The sequence below is a fragment of the Salvelinus namaycush genome, chromosome 19 (genome assembly GCF_016432855.1).
Source record: "Salvelinus namaycush isolate Seneca chromosome 19, SaNama_1.0, whole genome shotgun sequence".
In the NCBI taxonomy this organism is placed as follows: domain Eukaryota; kingdom Metazoa; phylum Chordata; class Actinopteri; order Salmoniformes; family Salmonidae; genus Salvelinus; species Salvelinus namaycush.
The window spans coordinates 30,020,584-30,044,997 of NC_052325.1; the positions used below are offsets into that span (position 1 = coordinate 30,020,584).

Genomic DNA, 24,414 nt, shown 5'->3' on the forward strand with positions numbered 1-24,414 from the left:
CAATTTGTATGCATCTCCATGTTTGTTGAAGCAAAGTTGGTATATGACCTCCTAAAGTCTAACAACAAGGATTTATCCCCAAATAGAAAATGTTTAATGACACCTAGTAATCGCTCAGATATTTCCTAAATTCTATTAGTGTCCCCACTCAACTTTCAATATTTAGATGAAGGTGTATGTGTGTGTGTGTGTGTGTGTGTATTCCAGTTAAATGTATTTGTGATCAGACTGTGCTTCTCTCCTTCATCTCTCCATCTGACTGACTCCCTATCCACTGGGCACACACTGGTTGAATCAACATTGTTTCCATGTCATTTCTACGAAATGACTTTGAACCAACATGGAATAGATGTTGAATTGACGTGTGTGCCCAGTGGGTAGCCTCTCTTTCTTTCTTTCTGCTCCCTCCCTCTCCCCCATCTTTCTGTCTTTCTTTCTCTGAGTAGGTTGTCTGATAGAGCTAGTTCTTTTTTCGACATCACTTATTACCCTGATGCCCTTTGCACCAATAGGAAGACTGTTATGGCAAGCCTCAGCATCCGCTGTCTGGAACCATAGCAACAACTCGGAATAGCCAATGAGACTGGGGAGGATGTAGCCTAGCCTACATCTGCCCGCGTGACAGGTGCACCGCAATGAGACCCTGAGAGGAATTTTTAAAAAGCATCAGACAGTCTATATTTAGATTTGGCTACTGTAGATGAAACATGACAGTGGAACAAACCTGAAATATCACATATGCTTTGACTTCATGCGTTGGATTTCCCGGACTGCGCTTCTGTGGGGTTAACGGGTTTATACATTAAATAACGAATGGGCATTGCACCCGATGACGTGCGTGGGATCAAATTGCCATCCATTCAGTGAGATCACTGGAGCAGAGATTGTAATTTAATTGATTTTGAGATGTTTAGATGTTGCTGTTCACGTCTGCATAATATTGGATAGACTAAAATATTAGGGCCAATCATCATAGGCCCACTAATGTTCAGCGGCTGATAACATTTATTGCCACACGGTTACAACAGAGACTTTCGAGATAACGGTTTACCCAGTATCAGTAGGCCTACACTGGACTGAACTGAAGTATCATAGCTCCACCGCGTTTCGGTATTCTCCGCATGTATGTCGCCCGTGCGTCATTTTGTGAAGTCTGTGTGCGTGCTGGAATAATGCTGGAATAATAGCGCCATCTGCTGGCCGGTTGGGCTAGGGTTTCTGAGGACACTGGCTGCACTGGCTGCATCAAAGCACGAGACAAAATATTAAAAAGTATTCTTTCTCTGTCGCACTATCGGCCACACACTCGGTTTAGTCTACACGCAGCCCTATATTTGGACTCTGGGACTCTAGTCCTCTTCTTGGCTGCCTGCATGGATTTTTTTTGGCCATATACCATATATTATATGCAGATTGTGTATTGCGTTTTTCAGTTTTCAAATCAAATTGTATTTGTCACATGCGCCGAATACAACAGGTGTAGTAGACCTTAGCGTGAAATGCTTACTTACAAGCCCATAACCACTGTCCACTGTCATAACCAACAACACATTTCAGTAAACATAATTAATAAAATATTAACTAAATAAATTAAAGTAAAAAAATTCAATAAAAAGTAACACAATAAAACAACAAAAACGAGGCTATATACCGAGTACCGAGTCAATGTGCGGGGGTACAGGTTAGTCGAGGTAATTTGTGTGTGTGCGTGTCTTAGGGGCCAAGTATGCTGGATGCAGTAACAGTCAAAAGACCAGTCAGAGATCTGTATATAATGACGAGTGCTCGTGTCTCCGTCTTAACAATGGGAGTCGTTGTCCCAAAGGCGGGAAGCAGGCAGGTCCAAAATAAGCCCAAACAAACGCATTAGGCTTATTTTTGACATGTTTGACACTTCCTCTGGCCAAGTCAATGAGGACGTGCCATAGACATTAAAACCAGGGACGTGCGTGCGTGAGATAGTAGCCCACAACATACCGTCGTCCCTAATCTCTTTGACCCAATTCCATTTCAATTTTCAGACCCTTCTCCAGTTTAAGTGGCGCAATAACTACTTCTTTATGCGGTGGAGGCCGATGAGGTTTTAAAGGCTAGGGAAAATTGGCAATGAAATGGAACGTGGCCTTTCACAGCGCTGCGTCAAGTGTAGTGTTGTTGACTCGCCACGGGGTGGCACGATAACCACAGCCAGCGGCAATGGGAGCTGTCACTGACCCGACAGGGAGGACGGTTTAAGGCGCTAAACAGTGAGGGGAGGAGCCAGGGAGTTGAGAGAGGGAGAGAAGGGAGGTAGAGAGAAAAAGCAGACGGGCTGCTGAAAATGGAGAGCACACGGAGAAAGGTGATCGGAGATTATTCAAGAGCATGTCAAAATAGGAAGACCACAACAGTTACACTAAACTCAAAATAGGGAAGAACTCCACCGCATAGACCCTTTTAGAAGAAGGATCCAGCCTGCGAAAACAACATTTAGCTGTTTGATTTCAGCGCAAGATCAAGTCAGTAAAAGAGAGAAGGTGAGTAGCAAAGTGACTTCCGCTTTTACAATGGGAACAGTACAGTGTGGACACTTTGTAGCACACACTCGTGCACCTACTGTTTATTCTATGTTGGACAATTATGTAACATAATTTCGACATAAACAACGTGTCCTCCCTCACTGCACACAGAATCTGTGCAATTATACTCTGTAGCGCTGCGACACGATTCATTCGGTTACATTTGTTATTTACCAGCTAACTCTGCAGCTAGCTTGATTTGCATAATATCTGTCTTTCTGCTTGCCTTTTTTGACAGTCTTCATTCGAGAGTAACGTGGCTAGTTGAGCTTTTTAGGTCTGTGGTAGTCAAAATCACATGGGACCACACTAGCTGACAGACATGACGAAGCAAGCAATACATTTCCCACACAGAATCAGGCGTGGATCTAGCTAACAAGCTTAGCTACACACATAGTGGACGTGGTTGGGGTCAGCTGTCTTTTCATTTAGTAAATCGTCAATGCTAGTCCGTATGCATAGCTATATCTAGTTTAAAGTAAAAATCAAGCATAAAGTAAAATCAAGCCCATTCGTGTGTCCAGGCAATGCTCGCCATGCAGGTCGACCACAAATCTTTGTTTGTGTTCTGCTCGAGGAGGGAGGGAGCAGGGAGGGGGGCTAGCTAGACCTGTAGCCAACTCCAGCAAGCATGACTCCTGCAACCTGCTTACTTTAGAATTTTCAGTCCAGTAAGTACAGTCAGCGAGGATAGCAGTGGTGGCACTGTACAAAGCATGCTCCATAACAGCCTTCTTACAAAAAAAGGCTGCAGTTAGACTGGTGTCTGCTGCTCTGCTCTTTGTACTCATTTTGATTTTCGAGTGATTGAATTGCTCTGACTGCCTGCTTTAGTAAGTACATTCTCTGTCCCCTATCACCCCCAAGCATCTCTCTCATATCTAACTGTCGATGCCTCTGAGGAATTCTTGGTACCAGCCCTTGAAGTTGACTTAAGATGGACTCCTTCCTGGAGGCAGGAACGAATTTGGCCCTTTTGTACCACAATACTTTGGAGCCAGGTTACACTGTGACACCTGCAGTCCACCAGCTGTGGGCCATTTGTGTTTCTGTGGGGACTCATTTGAGCGTGGCACAGCAGGACAGACGGTCTGGCAGGTGTCCAGCCCATAGAGAATGATAGAGCCCTCTAGTGGCCAAAAGGCTGTGTTAGCATGGGCAGCACCATTGAGGGCTTCCACTATTGTAATGTAGTCAACTGGGTGGGACTTTATTAGCTGATCCCTCCTGGTGACCCTGTTGGAGTCATGTCATTAGGCACGATCAGACAATCTTGAAGAAGAAAATGTACTACTTCAAAATGGAACCTCAATGGCGCTGTCCAAGCTGTCACAAACACTATAATGGCACAGATACAAAGATGAGTCCTCTATCTATGTCTATGGTCCAGCCATCCCCACTGCTTATATGCTGCTGCAGAGTCAAATAGTAGTAATACAGTGGGAGGCCTGTTCGAACTGTTCTGGAGACAGGTGTATTTTTAGCTCATAATGTTAAAGGTCATAACAGCGCCAGATAAAGCTGATCCTAACCCAACAAATATTGCAGGGCTAGAATAAAAAGACAGACAGGCGTAGGATAGTCAATCTTTCTCAGATGCTTTGTCTGACTACCTGTCCATGGATGGGATGTAGGCTTAGATTTAACCCCATATCTCCACCTCTTCCGTACTGCTTTCTACTCCATATAGGTTATCTGCCGATGTAATTTTCTGATGTAATTTTCCGATTCCCCCCCCCGTGTCATCCTTTTTTATGTGCCTTTGTCCATAACATTTCTACCCAAAGCTACATCCATCCTTTTTTTCATTCGGCTTCCTTCATTTTCTCTTTCTTGGGAGAATTTCAATTGCATACTCCTTACGTCCTCTCGCCTCCTTCTCAAAAACCCATTGGAGGAGAAGGGCAAAGGGTTGGGACCTCTGGGTTTTGTCATCCAGTGGCTTTTGAGAAGGTGAGGATGCGAGGAGTATGCAATTGAGATTCTCCCAATGTTTGATGTCACCTCCCTTTGAACTGACCTGAGTGTGTTCTTCCTGCTCATGCTCATTTGCATGATTGGAGCACCTGGCCCTGGCAGGATATAAGTCACACGCTGCAATCATGGCAGCCAGCTACAGGTGATGAGCAGATTGGGAACACAGACAATCAGTGTCAAACCTGACTGTGTCTGCCTATTCATTCAACAGATGTGCCATTCTCTGCTTTGTGTTTCTTAATGGCGGGCGTTCAGGCTCCCTCTCTCAGGGCCTATATTAGGACTAATAGGCTTAGTGGGCCACTCCCTCCGGTTGAGACATGGGTCACAGACTGAGGCTAGGGTCCGTGCTAAAGGGAGAGTACACTCCAAAATCAAAAGTTGTTGATCTCCTTGAGCTAGGAAACACCCTCCTCATGTCAAGTTGGACAACAGTCTGATGGATTGAACTCAGAAAGCCCAATAGGAGGGGGTTTGAAGATAAATCTGTTTTGAGATGAGAGCTACAATTCTCAAGGCCAGAATTGAAGGGTTCAGACAGATAATTAAAATGTAATAAGAAAGAGAGGATGAGGATTGTTTCATCATAATCACACCATCTGAGATGGAGGCACCCACAGGATATAGGGTGAGAGAGGGGAGAGCATCAAGTGTGAGAAAAATAAAATGTTCTAGAGTGTGTATTTTGAGTGTCAAAATGACAGACCAAGGAAGGTCAAATTTATATGGTAAGTAAGCATTGGTCACCACACTTTCCCACACACACTGTTGTACTGTTCTTCTAGAGCGGGGCCTGATGTAAATCTCCCTGTATCGACCACTAATTACAATACAAGCCTAATTAGTGTACTGAAGTTGGCTGATCGATCACCTAAACACCTGATAACAAAGAGTGTGTGTATCTGTGTGGGGTGTGGGTTCTCTTACACGGACTGACTCATCGTCATAGATATGGCTACCTAAAACAGACTATTTTCCTCTCCCAGGTGTTTCTCGGTATGAGTCGAGATGGGCGGAGGAAGAGGGACAGGGATGACAACGGTTGGGCTTCCAGGGTGAGTAACTTCCTGTTTCCGTTGCCATGGAGACCCATGAGCGTGGCATTGTCCGTTACATTGGCTCACTTTAGCTCAGTGGGATAATATGGTACTGCTAGTGCATAATGGATTGTGCAAACAACTTAGGTTGATACCTGTGTGATTATGTATACTTATGACTGCTGATGAGAAAGGAGAGGCTAAGGATTTTATAGTAGTACTCTGTATATGTCATGCATGATAAGTCGGCCCAGGTTTTCCTCGTTAATTTGGCACTTCATTGACTTCGCCTGGAGCCCTGTTGCATGTATGACTATCAGTCTGCAGTGAGAATATCATGGTTTCTTGTTAGAACAAATTCTAAAATGTGTGTGTGTGTGTACCGGCGGCATGTAGCCTAGCGGTTAAGAGCGTTGGGCTAGCAACCGACCAGGTGAAAAATTTGTCTGTGCCCTTGAGCAAGGCACTTCACCTTAATTGTTCCTGTAAGTTGCTCTAGATATGAGCATCTGCTAAATGACTTTAAATGTAAAATGTGTGTGTAGGGTGGCTACATGGCTGCTAAGGTGTCCAAGCTGGATGAGCAGTTTAAGATGGACGCCCCCAGAGAGAAACAGAAAGATGGAGCCTGCTCTAGCATCTTCACTGGGGTGGCCATCTATGTCAACGGATACACAGGTGAGACACATGGCCATTAAGGCGTCAGCATGGTCTGGCTAGGTGACCCGAATGAGTGTGCTCGCATACTCCCTTAAAAGACCTTCGCTTGAAAAATGAGACAAAGCGGCAATAGTACTGTTTGTTCATCTTGAGATGCTGTAGCAAGCATACACTTCCTCAAAATAGTCCAAATTAATCTAAGATAAATCAAGAAATCTGTCATTTATTTTGATATTTTTGCAGAGATCTTAGTCGCACAATTTTACATCTAACTAAGATGTTTGGTGCAGTATTTCTCAAGTGGAAAAATAGGCCTAGTTTTCATGCACATCTCATTGATTGACAACAAACACTTAATTGAAGAATCCCTTCGGTTGACCAATCACCGTCAAAGGGGCGTAGACTTGGCTACCGACTTCAGCTTGCCTCGATAATTTTCTGTGTGCATGAACTGCCAGAAATAACCCTTCTGAAGATCAAAATAAACAAAAACGTCACAAAATGTCGTCATAATTTATACCCAAACTGTTCCTAACTGTCTGGGATGTTCCCATCCCATGCCCTCGCCTTTACACCATACCCACCCCTTCTCCCATTTGATTCTATCCTTATCCCTTCTATGGATACTAAATACAGTCCTTAATGCTTTAATGGAGCTAGTAACCCATTTATACTTTCTAAGCAATTTTACTTTGATTGCAATTATTTCTCTAGAAAGACTGGGCGGGTCTGTAACTGCAGTGTATGGACTTTGTGCGCGTGGACCGTACAATAGACGGGTTCAGTTGTTAGGTAAGCCATAGAAGGCTTTGTTGGGATTGCTGTGCGGTCGACACGTTCTACCTCTTTACTCTATTTTCCCACACTGCCTTCCCTTCTCTCCTTCTATCCCAATCTCTATCTTTCATTATTTTCTCTTTCCCCCTCTTATCTCCACTTTTCCATTTTTACCCCATTTCTTCTCTCATTCCTCTTTCCACCTTTCACTCTTTCCCCTCATTTAGCTTTTGTATTTGTCTGTCTTCTATCTCCTCTTTCTCTTCACCTACAGGAAATCTAAATTGGATATGTAAATGATTTCTAAGAATATCACAGGGGAGTACATGGAAATAATCTCCTCTCTCTACCTACTCATTCAAGGGTTTCTCTTTATTTTTACTATTTTCTACATGGTAGAGTAATAGCGAAGACATCAAAACTATGTAATCATGTAACCCAAAAGGTTGGGTGATAGTGGTGGCCAGGTCATCTGATGCAGCACTCCCATCACTCTCCTTCTTGGCCAAATAGCCCTTACACAACCTGGATGTCTATTGGGTCATTGTCCTGTTGAAAAACAAATGATAGTCCCACTAAGCGCAAACCATATGGGATGGCGTATCGCTGCAGAATGCTGTGGTAGTCATCCTTATTAAGTGTGCCTTGAATTCTAAATAAATCACTGACAGTGTCACCATCAAAGCACCATCACACCACCACCTCCATGCTTCACGGTGGGAACCACACATGCGGAGATCATCTGTTCACCTACTCTGCGTCTCACAAAGACAAGGCGGTTGGAACCAAAAATATCAAATTTGGACTCATCAGACCAAAGGACAGATTTCCACCGGTCTAATGTCCATTGCTCGTGTTTATAAGCCCAAGCAAGTCTCTTCTTATTGGTGTCATTTAGTAGTGTTTTCTTTGCAGCAATTTGACCATGAAGGCTTGATTCACGCAGTCAGTTGATGTTGATGTGTCTGTTACTTGAACTCAGTGAAGCATTTATTTGGGCTGCAATTTCTGAGGCTGGTAACATCTCTTTCAAATCTTATTGGTCACATACACGTGTTTAGCAGATGTTATTGCGGGTGTAGCGAAATCCAACAGTGCAGTAATATCTAACAATTTCACAACAATGCACACATCTAAGTAAAGGAATGGAATTAAAAATATATGGACGAGCAATGTCAGAGGGGCATAGACTAAGATACAGTAGAATAGAATACAGTATATACATGAGATGATTAATATTAAAGTGACTAGTGTTCCATTATTAAAGTGGCCAGTGATTTCAAGTCTATGTCAATAGGGCAGCAGCCTCTAATGTGCATATGATGGCTATTTAACAGTCTGATGACATTGAGAGATAAGCTGTTTTTCAGTCTCTCGGTAACAGCTTTGATGCACCTCTACTGACATTGCATTCTGGATGATAGCGGGGTGAACAGGAAGTGGCTCGGGTGGTTGTTGTCCTTGATGATCTTTTTGTCCTTTCTGTGACATCGGGTGCTCTAGGTGTCCTAAACGGCAGGTAGTTTGCTGCCAGTGATGCGTTGGAGAGCCCTGCGGTTGTGGGTGGTGCAGTTGCCATACCAGGCGGTGATACAGCCTGACAGGATGCTCTCAATTGTGCATCTGTAAAAGTTTGTGCGGGTTTTAGGTGCCAAGACACATTTCTGTAGCCTCCTGAGGTTGAAGAGGCGCTGTTTCGCCTTCTTCACCACGCTGTCTGTGTGGATGGACCATTTCAGATCGTCAGGGATGTGTACACAGAGGAACTTGAAGCTTTCCACCTTCTCCACAGCGGTCCCGTCGATGTGGATAGGGAGGTGCTCCCTCTGCTGTTTCCTGAAGACCACGATCACCTCCTTTGTTTTGTTGACGTTGAGAGAGGGAGGTTATTTTCCTGGCACCACACTCCCAGAGCCCTCACCTCCTCCCTGTAGGCTGTCTCATCATTGTTGGTAATCAAGCCTACTACTGTGGTGTCGTCTGCAAACTTGATGATTGAGTTGGAGGAGTGCATGGCCACGCCGTCATGGGTGAACAGGGAGTACAGGAGGGGGTGAAGCATGCACCCTTGTGGGGCCCCATGTGTTGAGGATCAACGATGTGGTGTTGTTTCCTACCTTCACCACTTGGGGGTGGCCCGTCAGGAGTCCAGGGCCCAGTTACACAAGGTGGGGTTCAGACCCAGGGCCTCAAGCTTAATGATGAGCTTGGAGGGTACTATGGTGTTGAATGCTGAGCTATCGTCAATGAACAGCATTCTTACATAGGTATTCCTCTTGTCCAGATGGGATAGGGCAGTGTGCTGTGTGATGGCGATTGCATCGTCTGTGGATCTATTAGGACGATAAGCAAATTGAAATGGGTCTAGGGTGACAAGTAAGGTGGAGGTGACATGATCATTGACTAGTATCGCAAAGCACTTCATGATGACAGAAGTGAGTTCTACGGGGCGATAGTCATTTAGTTCAGTTATCTTTGCCGCCTTAGGTACAGGAACAATGGTGGCCATGTTGAAGCATGTGGTTACAGCAGACTGCAGCAGAGATAACTCTGGGTCTTCCCTTCCTGTGGCGGTCCTCATGAGAGCCAGTTTCATCATAGCGCTTGATGGTTTTTGCGACTTGAACACAAGAACACAAGTTCTTCAAATTTTGATAATTGACTGACCTTAAAGTAATGATGAACTGTCTTTTCTCTTTGCTTATTTAAGCTGTTCTTGCCATAATATGGACTTAGCCCTATTTGGTAAAAGACCATCTTCTGATTGGCTCAAACGCATTAAGAAGGAAAGAAATTCCACAAATGTACTTTTAGCAAGGCACACCTGTTAATTGAAATGCATTCCAGGTGACTACATCGAAGCAGGTTGAGAGAATGCCAAGAGTGTGCAAAGTTGTCATCAAGGCAAAGGGTGGCTACTTTGAAGAATCTCAAATACAAAATATATTTTAATTTGTTTAACACTTTTGGGGGGGGGGGGGGGTTACTACATGATTCCATATGTGTTATTCATAGTTTTGATGTCTTCACTAGTATTCTACAATGTAGAAAATAGTACAAATAAAGAAAAACCCTTGAATGAGTAGGTGTTTCCAAACTTTTGACTGGTACTAAATGTGTGTGTATGCTTTACCCTGCTCTTTGATGTCTGTTCCTGTTCTTCCTCTCTGGCTTTTGACTGTGTGTGTGAGCATAGGATTATAAAGAGTAGAATGTGGATATCAGTGCTCGTCCAATTCTTCTATTTATTATTTCTATACCTAGACCCCAGTGCAGACGAGCTGCGCAGGCTGATGATGCTGCATGGGGGTCAGTTTCACATGTACTATTCCCGCTCCAAGACAACCCACATAATTGCCACCAACCTGCCCAACAGCAAGATACAGGAGCTGAGGGACCAGAAGGTGGTCCGGCCGGAGTGGATCACTGACAGGTGGGTGTAGTGTTGTGTGTTGTGTAATGTAACCTACGTATAGTGTTTAAACCTTCCTCTTTCCCACCTTCAGTATCAAGGCTGGCCATCTCCTGTCCTACCTGCAGTACCAGCTCTATGCCAAGCAAAAAGGCCTGAGCTTCCCCAGTGTGTGTGTTCGCCAGGGCCAGGAGGCTGCAGGACCCAGCCACGGGCAAACCCAACCCAGCCACAGCCTCCCTGTACCCAGCCTCAATAACCTCATACCTGGCCTCAACAACCCAGCCCCCAGCCTTGGGAAGCCCCTATCTAGCCACCACACTCCTACATCCAGCCACAGTCATGTACACATAGACAATCTCCTCGACCAGCCCAACCAGTATAACCCGCTAGCTGGCGACCTCAACCCCCAGCCCAGCCACTCGCTCCCCCTCCCCAGTCACCTCAACCCTCAGTCCAGACACTTTAGCCCAGGACACTGCTTTCTCAGCCCCTACTCCTCCAATCACCTCTACTCTGACCCAGGACACATCCCCCACCACCCACCCAGCCAAGGGCAGCCCAAGCCAGGCTGCATCCGGCCTCTTGCTCCAGCCGACACCCACTCACAGACCCCCGGTCCCGTCCCAGCTCACCCCAGCCATGAGCACTCTAAACCTGGGCACGCACAACCTCAGTCCAGCCTCTCCTTCTCCAACCACCTCCAGCACAGCTACCGGGATCTGGACTTCAGACTGTGAGTGTGTTTTGTGTATGTGTGTATTGATATATGTATATTGGTGCTGGCATAATAACATACAAAAGTAGGGTGCACATAAAGAACATTGGTTCCAAGTTGTGATTCTAAATTCCCACTTCTCTCTCTGACCTATAGAAATGGATCATTACTGACCTATGACAAGACGAGGACCGCCCAAATAAACTGGGTGCAAGAGGGGGGCGGTGAGGACCCATGTCCTGTCAGACCCACCAGAGGGGCAACGGACCCCCCTCTGACCAATGGTCACGCCCACCCTGTGAATGGTGCCTTAAAGCCTCTGGATCTCTCCCCCAACCCCACACGACCCACAGACACCCCCCTGAACCCTGACAGGAAGTCCACGGGGGGGTCTGGGTCCCTGCATCCTGCCAGCCCCCTATCCAACTCCCCTTTGAAATCTGACCCCCCCAAACTTCTCAACAGCCCCCCTAGGAACCCAACCCCTCCCCCTGTGTCTCACCACAGACACCACGAACAACTGACCAATGAACAGAGACTCAAACCCCCGCCGCCCACCTATCAGGAGGCGACGGCTGCCTTGGCGTCCCGCCCCCTCATTCTCCCACCTCCGAAGCCCCGTCAATCAGATTCCCCTCCTGAGAAACCCCTCCCCCTTGATAACCCAAACCGCTCCCCTTCCCCTGTCCGTCTGAATGGCAGTCACCACAATGCCTTTACTCCTAACCCCGCCCCTCTTGAAACCAACAACTTATCAGCTATTCCCTCAAATCCCGCCCCTCCAGACAGCGACCACCAATCAGCACTGGCGAAGACAGGGGGGATCATCTCAGAGTTCTACTCCCACTCTCGTCTACATCACATCTCCACGTGGAGGAGTGAGTTCTCTGAGTATGTCAACACGCTGCAGAGCAGGAGGAGGTCCACAGGGGGCGCCACATTCCCCGGGAGAGACAGGCTCAAACGCCAGAGGAGAGAGGGTAAGGAAGAGGAGTGGTGTTTGGAAGGGATGGATTGGATTGGATTGGGTGGTCTCTGTCTGATGGCATGTGAATTCTGATTTCTCAGTCCAGTCATGTCTCTCTCTCTCTCAAATGTCAGTGGAAACATTCTGCATGTTGTTAATGTCGTCAGGGTTTAATGGAAGGGTGAGTCTCTGAGTGTGACGCGTTTTGCTAACCTTATTACAGGAGTAGCTGTGTGTACATTTACTTCTTTCTGTACATGTTAGTGTGTGTGTGTCTCTTATTCTGTGTATGTTACAAGTCTGTCTCTCTCCTGATTTGTCTGTCTGTGTGTTTGTTGTTCAGGTTCGTCAGCTGCTCCTGGCCCTCAGTCCTGTATCCTGCATGTGGACATGGACTGTTTCTTTGTCTCTGTGGGGATCAGACACAGGCCCGACCTCAAAGGCATGCACGCTCACACACACACACACACACACACACACACACACACACAGGGCCGTGACGGTCATGGAATTTTGGATGACAGTTATTGGTCAGCCAAATGACCACAGTCACCGTAATAACTGTTTGAATAGCACAAAATATACATACAGTTGAAGTCGGAAGTTTACATACACTTAGGTTGGAGTCATTAAAACTAGTTTTTCAACCACTCCACAAACTATAGTTTTGGCAAGTCGGTTAGGACATCTAATTTGTGCATGACACAAGTTATTTTTCCAACAATTGTTTACAGACAGATTATTTCACTTATAATTCACTGTATAACAATTCCAGTGGGTCAGAAGTTTACATACACTAGGTTGACTGTGCCTTTAAACAGCTTGGAAAATTCCAGAAAATGATGTCATGGCTTTAGAAGCTTCTGATAGGCTAATTGACATAATTTGAGTCAATTGGAGGTGTACCCGTGGATGTATTTCAAGGCCTACCTTCAAACTCAGTGCCTCTTTGCTTGACATCATGGGAAAATCAAAAGAAATTAGCCAATTTTTAAATGCCTGAAGGTACCACGTTCCTCTGTACAAACAATAGTACGCAATTATAAACACCATGGGACCACGCAGCCATCATACCGCTCAGGAAGAAGACGCGTTCTGTCTCCTAGAGATGAATGTACTTTGGTGCGAAAAGTGCAAATCAATCCCAGAACAGCAGCAAAGGACCCTGTGAAGATGCTGGAGGAAACGGGTACAAAAGTATCTATATCCACAGTAAAACAAGTCCTATATTCACATAACCTGAAAGGCTGCTCAGCAAGGAAGAATCCACTGCTCCAAAACTGCCATAAAAAAGCCAGACTACGGTTTGCAACTGCACATGGGTACAAAGATTGTACTTTTTGGAGAAATGTCCTCTGGTCTGATGAACCAAATAGAACTGTTTGGCCATATTGACCATTACGTTTGGAGAAAAAAGGGGGAGGCTTGCAAGCCGAAGAACACCATCCCAACCGTGAAGCACGGGGGTGGCAGCATCATGCTGTGGGGGTGCTTTGCTGCATGAGTGACTGGTGCACTTCACAAAATAGATGGCATCATGAGGCAGGAAAATTATGTGGATATAATGAAGCAACATCAAGACATCAGTCAGGAAGTTAAAGCTTGGTCGCAAATGGGTCTTCCAAATGGACAATGACCCCAAGCATACTTTCAAAGTTGTGGCAAAATGGCTTAAGGACAACAAAGTCAAGGTATTGGAGTGGCCAACACAAAGCCCTGACCTCAATACCATAGAAAATGTGTGGGCAGAACTGAAAAAGCGTGTGCGAGCAAGGAGGCCTACAAACCTGACTGTTACACCAGCTCTGTCAGGAGGAATGGGCCAAATTCACCCAACTTATTGTGGAAAAATTGTGGAAGGCTACCTGAAACGTTTGACCCAAGTTAAAAACATTTAAGGCAATGCCACCAAATACTAATTGAGTGCATGTAAACTTCTGACCCACTGTGAATGTGATGAAAGAAATAAAAGCTGAAATAAATAATTCTCTCTACTATTATTCTGACATTTCACATTCTTAAAATAAAGTGGTGATCCTAACTGACCTAAGACAGGGACTTTTTACTAGGATTAAATGTCAGGAATTGTGAAAGCTGAGTTTTTAAATATATTTGGCTATGGTGTATGTAAACTTCCAACTTCAACTGTGTGTGTGTGTGTGTATATATATCACACACACATGTAACGGATGTGAAATGGCTAGCTAGTTAGCGGGTACGCGCTACTAGCGTTTCAATCAGTTACGTCACTTGCTCTGAAACCTACAAGTAGTGTTGCCCCTTGCTCTGCAAGGGCCGCGGCTTTTGTGGAGCGATGGGTAACGACGCTTTGTGGGTGTCAGTTGTTGATGTGTGCAGAGGGTCCCTGGTTCGCGCCCGGGTCGGGGCGAGGGGACGGTTTAAAGTTATACTGTTACACACACACACTACCGTTTTTGCACTATTAGTTAGAGCCTGTAAGTAAGCATTTCACTGTAAGGTCTCACCGGTTGTATTTTGCGCATGTGACAAACTTTGATTTGATAGCTAACACAATGTGCCATTGGAACACAGGAGTGATAGTTGCTGATAATGTAGATATTCCATGAAAAATCTGCCATTTCCAGCTACAATAGTCATTTACAATATTAACAATGTCTACACTGTATTTATGATCAATTTGATGTCATTTTAAATGGCAAAAAAATGTGTTTTTCTTTCAAAAACAAGGACATTTCTAAGTGACCCTAAACTTTTGAATGGTAGTGTATTCACCCAACAGACTCCTCTTTCCCGCATCTCTGGCGCCATTTATATTAAGCGAGCCTACCCGAAGAGTCTCCATAAGAATTGGGAGAAAAGCCCATATATATATATATAATATACACTGCTCAAAAAAATAAAGGGAACACTTAAACAACACAATGTAACTCCAAGTCAATCACACTTCTGTGAAATCAAACTGTCCACTTAGGAAGCAACACTGATTGACAATAAATTTCACATGCTGTTGTGCAAATGGAATAGACAGAAGGTGGAAATTATAGGCAATTAGCAAGACACCCCCAATAAAGGAGTGGTTCTGCAGGTGGTGACCACAGACCACTTCTCAGTTCCTATGCTTCCTGGCTGATGTTTTGGTCACTTTTGAATGCTGGCGGTGCTTTCACCGAGGTAGCGGTCCTGCTGCTGGGTTGTTGCCCTCCTACGGCCTCCTCCACGTCTCCTGGTGTACTGGCCTGTCTCCTGGTAGCGCCTCCATGCTCTGGACACTACGCTGACAGACACAGCAAACCTTCTTGCCACAGCTCGCATTGATGTGCCATCCTGGATGAGCTGCACTACCTGAGCCACTTGTGTGGGTTGTAGACTCCGTCTCATGCTACCACTAGAGTGAAAGCACCGCCAGCATTCAAAAGTGACCAAAACATCAGCCAGGAAGCATAGGAACTGAGAAGTGGTCTGTGATCACCACCTGCAGAATCACTCCTTTTTTGGGGGTGTCTTGCTAATTGCCTATAATTTCCACCTTTTGTCTATTCCATTTGCACAACAGCATGTGAAATTTATTGTCAATCAGTGTTGCTTCCTAAGTGGACAGTTTGATTTCACAGAAGTGTGATTGACTTGGAGTTACATTGTGTTGTTTAAGTGTTCCCTTTATTTTTTTGAGCAGTGTATATATATATGTAAGCAATAATGCCCGAGGAGATGTGGCCAATATACCACGGCTAAGGGCTGTTCTTAGCTGTGGTATTTTGGCCATGTCTCACAAACCCCCAAGGTGCCTTATTACTATTATAAACTGGTTACCAATGTAATTAGAGCATTACAAATAAATGTTTTGTCATACCTGTGTAATACGGTCTGATATCAGCCAGTCAGCATTCAGGGCTAGAACCCACCCAGTTTATATATCTCAGTACCAGTCAAAAGTTTAGACACACCTACTCATTCCAGGGTTTTTCTTTATTTTTACTGTTTTCTACATTGTATAATAATAGTGAAGACATCTAAACTATGAAATAACACATATGGAATCATGTAGTAACCAAAAAAGTGCCTTGATGACAGCTTTGCACACCTTTAGCAAAGAGTGGATACTGAAGAATCTAAAATATCAAATATGTTTTGTTTAACACTTTTTTTTGGTTACTACATGATTCCATATGTGTTATTTCATAGTTTTGATGAGAGAAAAAAAGTATTCAGACCCTTTGCTATGAGACTCAAAACTGAGCTCAGGTGCATCCTGTTTCCATTGATCATCCTTGAGATGTTTCTACAACTTGGAGTCCACCTGTGGTAAATTCAATTGATTGGACATGATTTGAAAAGGCACACACCTGTCTATATAAGGTCCCACAGTTGACAGTGCTGTCAACTGTGGGACCAAAAAAAAAAATCAAGCCATGAGGTCGAATGAATTGTCTGTAGAGCTCCGAGACAGGATTGTGTCGAGGCACAGATCTGGGGAAGAGGGCCAAAAAATATATTCAGCATTGAAGGTCCCCAAGAACACAGTGGCCTCCACCTCCATTATTTTTTTTCTTAAGAGTTATGACAGTTATTTTATTTTCATGATGACCTTCATGCATAACCGTCGGTTACACAGTAATTGTACCAGTCCCACACCTACGGGCGCACACACATTCTCATGTATTTGTATGCCTCAAATCTAGTTCTTAACTGGCCAGTGCCCACTAACCGCCCATCTCCTCCCCCCCAGGGAAGCCAGTAGCTGTGACCAGTAACCGTGGTCCAGGCAGAGTGGCCCAGAGGCCTGGTGTTGACCGCCAGCTGGAGCTGCAGTACTACCAGAGGAAATACTCCCATGCAGGTGTCTCGGAGAGGAAGGATGGGGACCTGGAGGAAATGACCTCGGCCGAGAGTCACGTCTCCCATGGCAATGGCGTGGACCTGGACACAACTTGCCTCTCTATGGCTGAGATTGCCTCCTGTAGCTACGAGGCCAGGTAACTCTCTCTATCTCTCTACACTCTCACACCCATACTCACTCAGGGTTGGGCTCAATTCAGAATTGAATTGTGAATGCCTTGTTGAATTTTGAAATGAAGTAGTAAACATGATACACCATTGTTTGAATTAAAGGAAATATAATTTAATTCTGTGAAATTCAAATTCTTCTATTCTATATTAGGTGTAGTCTATACAAATTAACATCTTGTAAATAAAACATCAATCATGTCATTATATACATGCATATAAAATAATGTTGAAACAATTTGATTTTCAGGACACTTTTTTTTTTTTAATGAATGATCAAGGAAAAAACCTGTGTGCAAATATTCTAAATTTATATTAAATTATTTTAATTTAGTTCAATATGGGGAAAATGCTACATTTCCCAGAATGCATTAGTTTAACCCTCAAATTGACCCTAAGGCCGTCAAAAAGAAGCCAAACAAATGAAATGGTTGGTGGAAATATAATTGGCTGTTCTAAGCACTAAGTTTAAAATAGTATATTAACATTGTTTCCAGAGAAAAGGGATATATTCTTTGGTATCTGGAAGTGTGCCTATCTAATGTCCTCTGTGCATTCCTGATGGGTCAGAAGTGCTTTCCAACGAGGCCAGGTTCCATACACACCCTCTACCCTATAGTAATCTGGTCTCCTTTTTTTTTTCTTCCGTCAGGCAGGCAGGAGTGAGGAATGGGATGTTTTTTGGCCAGGCCAAACAGCTCTGTCCTTCCCTGCAGTCTGTCCCTTATGACTTTCAGGCTTACAAGGAGGTGGCACTTGCTATGTACGAGACCCTCGCCAGGTACGGATGTAGGGATTTACAGATCCTCCCATCTCTTTTTCTCTCACCTCCCTCTCATCTGCTGTTAGTCATGACCTCTGACTATTCTGATTCCTTTGTTACTTGTTAGGATCGTAGCACAATCATCTGATAAACAACAAATTGATTTAACCCCCCCCCCCCCGTAGTTATACTCACAACATTGAGGCTCTGAGTTGTGACGAGGCGTTGGTGGATTGCTCTGCCCTGCTGGCTGAGTTGGGTGCTACACCTGAAGAGCTAGCCAGCGCCATCCGGACAGATGTCAGGGAGAGGACTGGGTGCACTGCCTCGGTGGGCATGGGTGAGTGGTGCCACGCCTTCCTCTACCACCCCTGGGTAACGTTCTGTAGGCACAACGGGAGGAAACATTTGCAAACGGAGCGGGCGCTACTACCTAGGTTGTGTTTATTATGCACCAAATGGCAGAAAACAGACTGAAATAGTCCCTCACTGTTATCTGGGCTTGTCCAATAAGAAATGCTCCTTTTTCATTTTCCACTTCAAAATGTTTTGCTACAGTGTGCCTGTGCTCTACTGAATGCAACCCTGAACTTCTAGGGGACCAAGGGGAGTTGACTGCCATTGTTAAGCATAGTTTCCCTCCCACTCAGTCACACTTGTGACCTGTCACCTCTGACCTCTCCAGGGTCCAACATCCTGCTGGCGAGGATGGCGACCCGGAAGGCCAAGCCGGACGGACAGTACCTCCTGAGGTCAGAGGAAGTGGACGACTTCATCAGGGACCACACGGTCACTAGCCTGCCAGGTGAGGACACTACAGCACCACCTGGTGGACACTGCAACTGATCATCTTTCTGGTGGTGCATTTCACCACCTCTACCCATCCCTCTTCCCTTCACCAATCTCAGGTGTGGGCCGTTCTATGGGCGCAAAGCTGGCGTCTCTGGGTGTGAGGTCGTGTGGGGACCTGCAGCAGGTGTCTCTACAGCAACTGCAGAAGGAGTTTGGCCCTCGCACCGGGCAGACCCTCTTCAGGTTCTGCCGAGGTCTGGACGACCGGCCCGTACGCAGCGAGAAGGAGAGGAAGTCTGTCTCGGCCGAGATGAACTACAACATCCGCTTCACACAGGTAAGGACCAGATTTGGTTTACAGTGGTTAGAGCTTGTTTGATTTGGTCTGCTCTACACAGGTCATAACTGGTTTATGCTGGTCAGAACCAAGGCTTATTCAAGAAGGCGGAACACTCGTTCAGAATGGAATATTTTGTGTAGAACCGATGTTCTTCAACTGCTCAAGGTGCTTTTCTGTTACTTCCTTCTGTCGTTCTCTAAATTCTCCATATTCTCTCTCTCACCAGGTGGACGAGGCGGAGTCGTTCCTGACCAACCTGTCCATGGAGGTGCAGAAGCGTCTTCAGGGGGCGGGGCTCAGGGGTCGCAGACTGACCCTAAAGGTCATGGTGCGTAAGGTGGGGGCCCCGGTGGAGCCATCCAAATATGGTGGTCACGGCATCTGTGACAATCTGGCCAGGTGAGAGAGCAATGGACAGGGTTACACACTGAGGGGACATAATTCACTTACCTCTTTCCTTATCCATTTCTGTCCTTCTCTTCTCTCTCCCTCTGTCCCCTCCCTACTCAGGTCAGTGACCCTGGCCCAGTCGACAGACAGTGGTCAGCTGATAGCCAGTGAGGTCATCAAGCTGTTCCACGCAATGAGGCTGGAGGTGCAGGACCTGAGGGGGGTGGGCCTTCAGGTGCAGCTCCTTGATGGGGCCCATTCAGCCCCCCATGACCCCTCCGGCCCTAAAACACGCTCCATCAGAGACATGCTTCTGGCCCAGCGGCCCCCCGCCATACACAACCACACAGGTGTGTGTGTGTGTGAGATCTTGTTAGTGATTACCTCAAGAAGCCATACATCAACCTCTGCTCTCTCTCTTCAGATTCGCTAGCTGATGCTCCTGTTGCTGACTCAACCACCAATCAGGGGAAGAGTTCCTCTGCCACAGTCCCACCCCCCTTCTCCACTCTCCGCCCTCCTTCGCCTGCTGATCCAATCCCAGGGACAAGTAAAGAAGAGCTGCTGCCCTCTACACGCACACCTAACCATGTTCGGACGCGCCTCAACCTCAGCATCGAGGTCCCCTCTCCTTCACAGGTTCTCCACTCCTAGTTCACCAGTACATTGCTGTCAATGAAAATCCATTGGGTTGGCTATGTTTTTGATGCATCGTTTTCGGCAGTTCGAAAGCGCCCTTACGTGTTTCTGTGTGTCAGGTGGACAGGTCAGTGTTGGACGCCTTGCCTGCAGAATTGAGAGAACAGGTGGAGCGCTCCTGGACCCACAGAGAGACAGAGAGATCCCACAACGGGTCACACCACCGCCCCTCTAGCCCTCACCCCTCTTCCCTTCTTTCTTCCCCCTCCTCTCCTCCTCCCCCCGCTGCCCTTCCTGTAGGAACACTGGTGCTTCAGATCCCCAACCAGCCTGGACAGCCTGGCTCCACGGGCATCATACTGGAACTGCCTGACTTTTCCCAGGTACACACAAACATTCTCATTAACGCCAATACCCCCATTACACACAAATATATTCCATCTCTCTGTCTCTCTGTAGGTTGACCCGGAGGTGTTTGCGGCGCTCCCCAGAGAGCTCCAGGAGGAACTGCGTTCAGCGTACGGCCGCAGAGAGACCGCCCAGGCCCAAGGGATCATCATGGGTAAGACCAGAGACCAGAATACAGTATATTCATACAATACACTGGAAAGAACCGTAGACGTTCGACTAATGATCAAATTCAACCCTCTTTGCATTACCCCCTTATTTCTCCATCTCCTTTCCTCGCCTCCTTTGTTCTCCCTCCTCTCTCAACCCCTCTTCCTCTGTAGCAGAGCAGAGGAACCCCCTGTTGCAGCTGAAGCAGGTTGGAGCGAGTCGGGTGAAGAGGCGCTACAAGAAGAAAAACGCCAACTCCAGCCCCACTAAGAAAGGCCCCTCCCCTCTAAAGAGGCCCCACCCACCAGGAAACAGCCCCGCCAAAGCCCTACAGCACCCGCTCAGACCGAGGGACCTATCCAACGGCCTCAAGGTGAGCCCCTAGACACTTATCCAAGGTCAGTTTGAATTTTTTTCCTGAATGGATTTGTACTGATGCTTAATGATTGGCCTGAACTGACCCTCAACCAGCTGGAGAATGGACCTTCCACATCCTCCCTAAAGCAGGATGTCCCAGAGACTCTGTCTAAGTTCACCCCTCGCCCTGAACCCACCCTGGCTGGAGCCTGTGATTTCACGGACATCCGAACACTACTCAGAGAATGGGTCACTACCATCTCAGGTACAGAAGGGGGAGTGGGTCGGTCAGTACCATCTCTGGTACAGAAGGGGGAGTGGGTCGGTCAGTACCATCTCTGGTACAGAAGGGGGAGTGGGTCGGTCAGTACCATCTCAGGTACAGAAGGGAGGGTGGGTCGGTCAGTACCATCTCTGGTACAGAAGGGGGAGTGGGTCGGTCAGTACCATCTCTGGTACAGAAGGGGGAGTGGGTCGGTCAGTACCATCTCTGGTACAGAAGGGGGAGTGGGTCGGTCAGTACCATCTCTGGTACAGAAGGGGGAGTGGGTCGGTCAGTACCATCTCTGGTACAGAAGGGGGAGTGGGTCGGTCAGTACCATCTCAGGTACAGAAGGGAGGGTGGGTCGGTCAGTACCATCTCAGGTACAGAAGGGGGAGTGGGTCGGTCAGTACCATCTCAGGTACAGAAGGGGGAGTGCGTCGGTCAGTACCATCTCTAGGAATTAGGGGACGTTTGCTGTCATACAGTAGTAGTTGTGTTTTTGACTGTTTGTTGATGTGGTTGTGTGTGAAAATCCAAGTCTTTGTCCTTTCCCCCCGCCCTCAGAACCCATGGAGGAGGACATTCTGCAGGTGGTCAAGTACTGCACTGATCTGGTCGAGGACAAAGACCTGGAGAAACTTGACCTGGTCATCAAGTACATGAAGAGGTACGGTCCACTCATGGTTTAACTCTCCCCTCTAGACAGTCACGGACCACTGGGCCAAGCTTAGTACTTTTCAGTTTCCTCCTCTGTTCCCATTCATTTATTTTCACGTATCCTATGTGATTGCAGGTTGATGCAGCAGTCTGTGGAGTCTGTGTGGAGCATGGCCTTTGACTTCATCCTGGACAACGTGCAGGTGGTGGTACAGCAGACCTACGGCAGCACTCTGAAGATCACATAGGAGAGGACACGGCAGGCTCTAGCCGAGTCTCAAATCACACCCTATTCCCCATATAGTGCATTGGTCAAAAGTAGTGCACTAGTATGTGGGGGATAGGATGCCATTTGAGATCCAGTTTTGCTCCTCCACACACTCTGCATCAGTGTTCTGTTTGTTGTACCACTGCTACATCATCAAACTATTACATCATAATCCTGACGGGAGGAGCTGTGTTCTAATCTTGTGACATCACAGTGAAAGAGTTCTGTGATATCAGCTCAGCAAGCTCCATAGAATTAGTAACAATAGGATCTATATGACAAGCTCTCTCTCACTGACCTGCATTCTATTTCGACTTCATTATGACACGCGTCAGCAGAACACAGCACAGGAATCGGCTGCACTACACTTCAGCAGCCTGAATATCAACTTGGCCCGACACGCACTGTCCAACCGTCCATGAGCCGGGGGGGGGGCAGGAACACTCCTCCTGTAGCCACTGTTGGTCAGGACCCACTGAATCTCATGAGTGATGGCTGACTCGACCATTAGGTGTGTGAATATGCCAAATATCACAGTCTGATGCCTAGAGATGGTGGCCATGGAATCTCCTTGCCTTCTCGACGGTCTACTCTGCCCCCCCTCCCTTCCCCCCCTATTCTGTGACATCCAGGGTTTGGAGGCAGAAAGAAGGAAACCATAGACATCCACTTTTCCTGGCTCTGTTTCTTTTCTCTCTCTGCTTTTCACCAGTCGTTCTGTTACTCTAAGCTCTGCCACCATAGCCTCCGAAGTATCTGCAAACTGACATGGTAGCAAAAAGATGCAAAACATCCTGTTTGGGAGATTGTTTTTAAAAAGCAAGCAATTTTTTTGTACCTTTCCTCTGCAAAAAAGTGCCGAACCTTGTTATGGCATGTAAATGGTGTTTTCAACACCTCTTAAGTTTCAAAAGAAAAAAACATGTTTCTATATAGACATTCTTATGTTTTCTCTTGTATTGGTTACAAGTAGTGTGTTATTAACTGTTGTTAGTTCTCTCTTTTGCTCTTTCATCGTGGGTGTGTGTTTGACGGGATGGAAACCAAAATTTGGCCAAAGCGCTTATGTTACTTTTTTTATGCAACCTCTATAGGTTGACACAGAATTGCAATGGTGTGAAGTGGCTTCCTCTCCTTCAACTACACTGATGAAAAAATATAGGAGAAAGCAATACTATATCGCTTTGGATAGCTACTATGTGATGTGCAGATGGTGAGGAGAGGAAGCCATTTTAGGCTATTGTGAGGCACCCACTCTCCTTATGAGCTGTCAATACTCTGTGACATTAAATAATACTTGCTTATGACCTCACAACAATGTCACACCTTTTTGTGACATTGCAGAATTAAATGTTCTCTTATTGTGACATCGCGGGATACAAATGTTCAAGAGAACACACATTTGTTGCAAAAAAAGAACTGACAGTTTTCTCTCATTGTGACATCAGCAGAGTGGATGACATGGTGGTTTTGAAATGGTTTCTACTGTACCTGATCCATGATCATATTACGGTGAGTATGCTGGGGAAATGAATGTAGTTCTAAACACAGGAGACAGACAGACAACCCTTTGATTCTGAGTTTATTTCCTTAGAATTTGTATGCTGTGGTCTCTGAGTGAATGTATAATACTCACTTTTCCTCTCATCTGCCCTAACTCTACAAAAGGGAAGGGCCAGAAGGAATTATCTCATTGGTCAGTGTACCTGTCTATCACGACTGACCCGTGCCTGAAGACCTGAAGCTGTGACATCATTTGTATGTTTTCTAAGAACTTGATAATAAACTTGGAACTTGTAAAATTTTTGATTTTAATTTGGAGTTGGTGTTGTGATCCTTTGAAAGGGATGATTAAACAAGGTAAAAGTAAACGTGTCATCCTCACAAATGATGCAGCGCTCCCCTTGGGCCAATCAGTGTAATTTTGTAAATGACAGCTCTATGGCAAGACTCATTCAACCAAGTTTTGTCAAAATGGGGCCACTGGTGTCTGAGAATGTGTGTGTGACTAAGATGCATACAGTTGATTTCTATAGTGCCCCCCTTGGGCTAATCAGTGTACTTTTGTAAATAATGATGGATCTCTATGGCAAGACGCATCATTCACCCAAGTTTTGTCAAAATCGGGTCAGTGGTGTCTGAGATGGCGCGGATTAGCCAGACTCCAATCCCTGAGCATGTGTGCCTAATTTCGTCACTCGAGTCAAAGAGATCAAGATATATAAATGTGCATGTTATAGCGCCACCATGAGGCTGATATGAATGTCCTTGCATATTTTGAGTCTTGACAATG

General features: G+C 46.0%; 1 protein-coding gene across 9 annotated transcripts; it reads left to right on the forward strand.

Annotated features, from left to right (window-relative positions):
* The first annotated feature begins 2,279 nt into the window (after positions 1 to 2,279).
* On the forward strand, positions 2,280 to 23,936 carry rev1 (REV1 DNA directed polymerase). Of its 9 annotated transcripts, none has more exons than XR_005478583.1 (24): positions 2,280 to 2,516; positions 5,522 to 5,590; positions 6,118 to 6,250; positions 6,947 to 7,024; positions 10,274 to 10,442; positions 10,516 to 11,157; positions 11,296 to 12,119; positions 12,450 to 12,548; positions 16,815 to 17,061; positions 17,745 to 17,873; positions 18,041 to 18,195; positions 18,541 to 18,660; positions 18,764 to 18,984; positions 19,214 to 19,386; positions 19,498 to 19,727; positions 19,802 to 20,016; positions 20,136 to 20,399; positions 20,476 to 20,578; positions 20,748 to 20,947; positions 21,046 to 21,196; positions 21,761 to 21,863; positions 21,990 to 22,632; positions 23,570 to 23,633; positions 23,790 to 23,936. XR_005478583.1 is itself a non-coding variant. In XM_039014785.1 (23 exons), exons 2-23 carry the CDS (start codon positions 5,534 to 5,536, stop codon positions 23,579 to 23,581), a joined length of 4,392 nt encoding a protein of 1,463 aa, XP_038870713.1. In that variant the 5' UTR covers positions 2,280 to 2,516; positions 5,522 to 5,533; the 3' UTR covers positions 23,582 to 23,936. The 9 variants fall into 9 exon arrangements, 4 of the variants coding, with proteins under 4 accessions (XP_038870713.1, XP_038870710.1, XP_038870711.1 ...); XR_005478584.1 differs by having other exon boundaries at positions 23,573 to 23,633; XR_005478585.1 differs by having other exon boundaries at positions 21,990 to 22,056.
* The last annotated feature ends 478 nt before the right edge of the window (positions 23,937 to 24,414 follow it).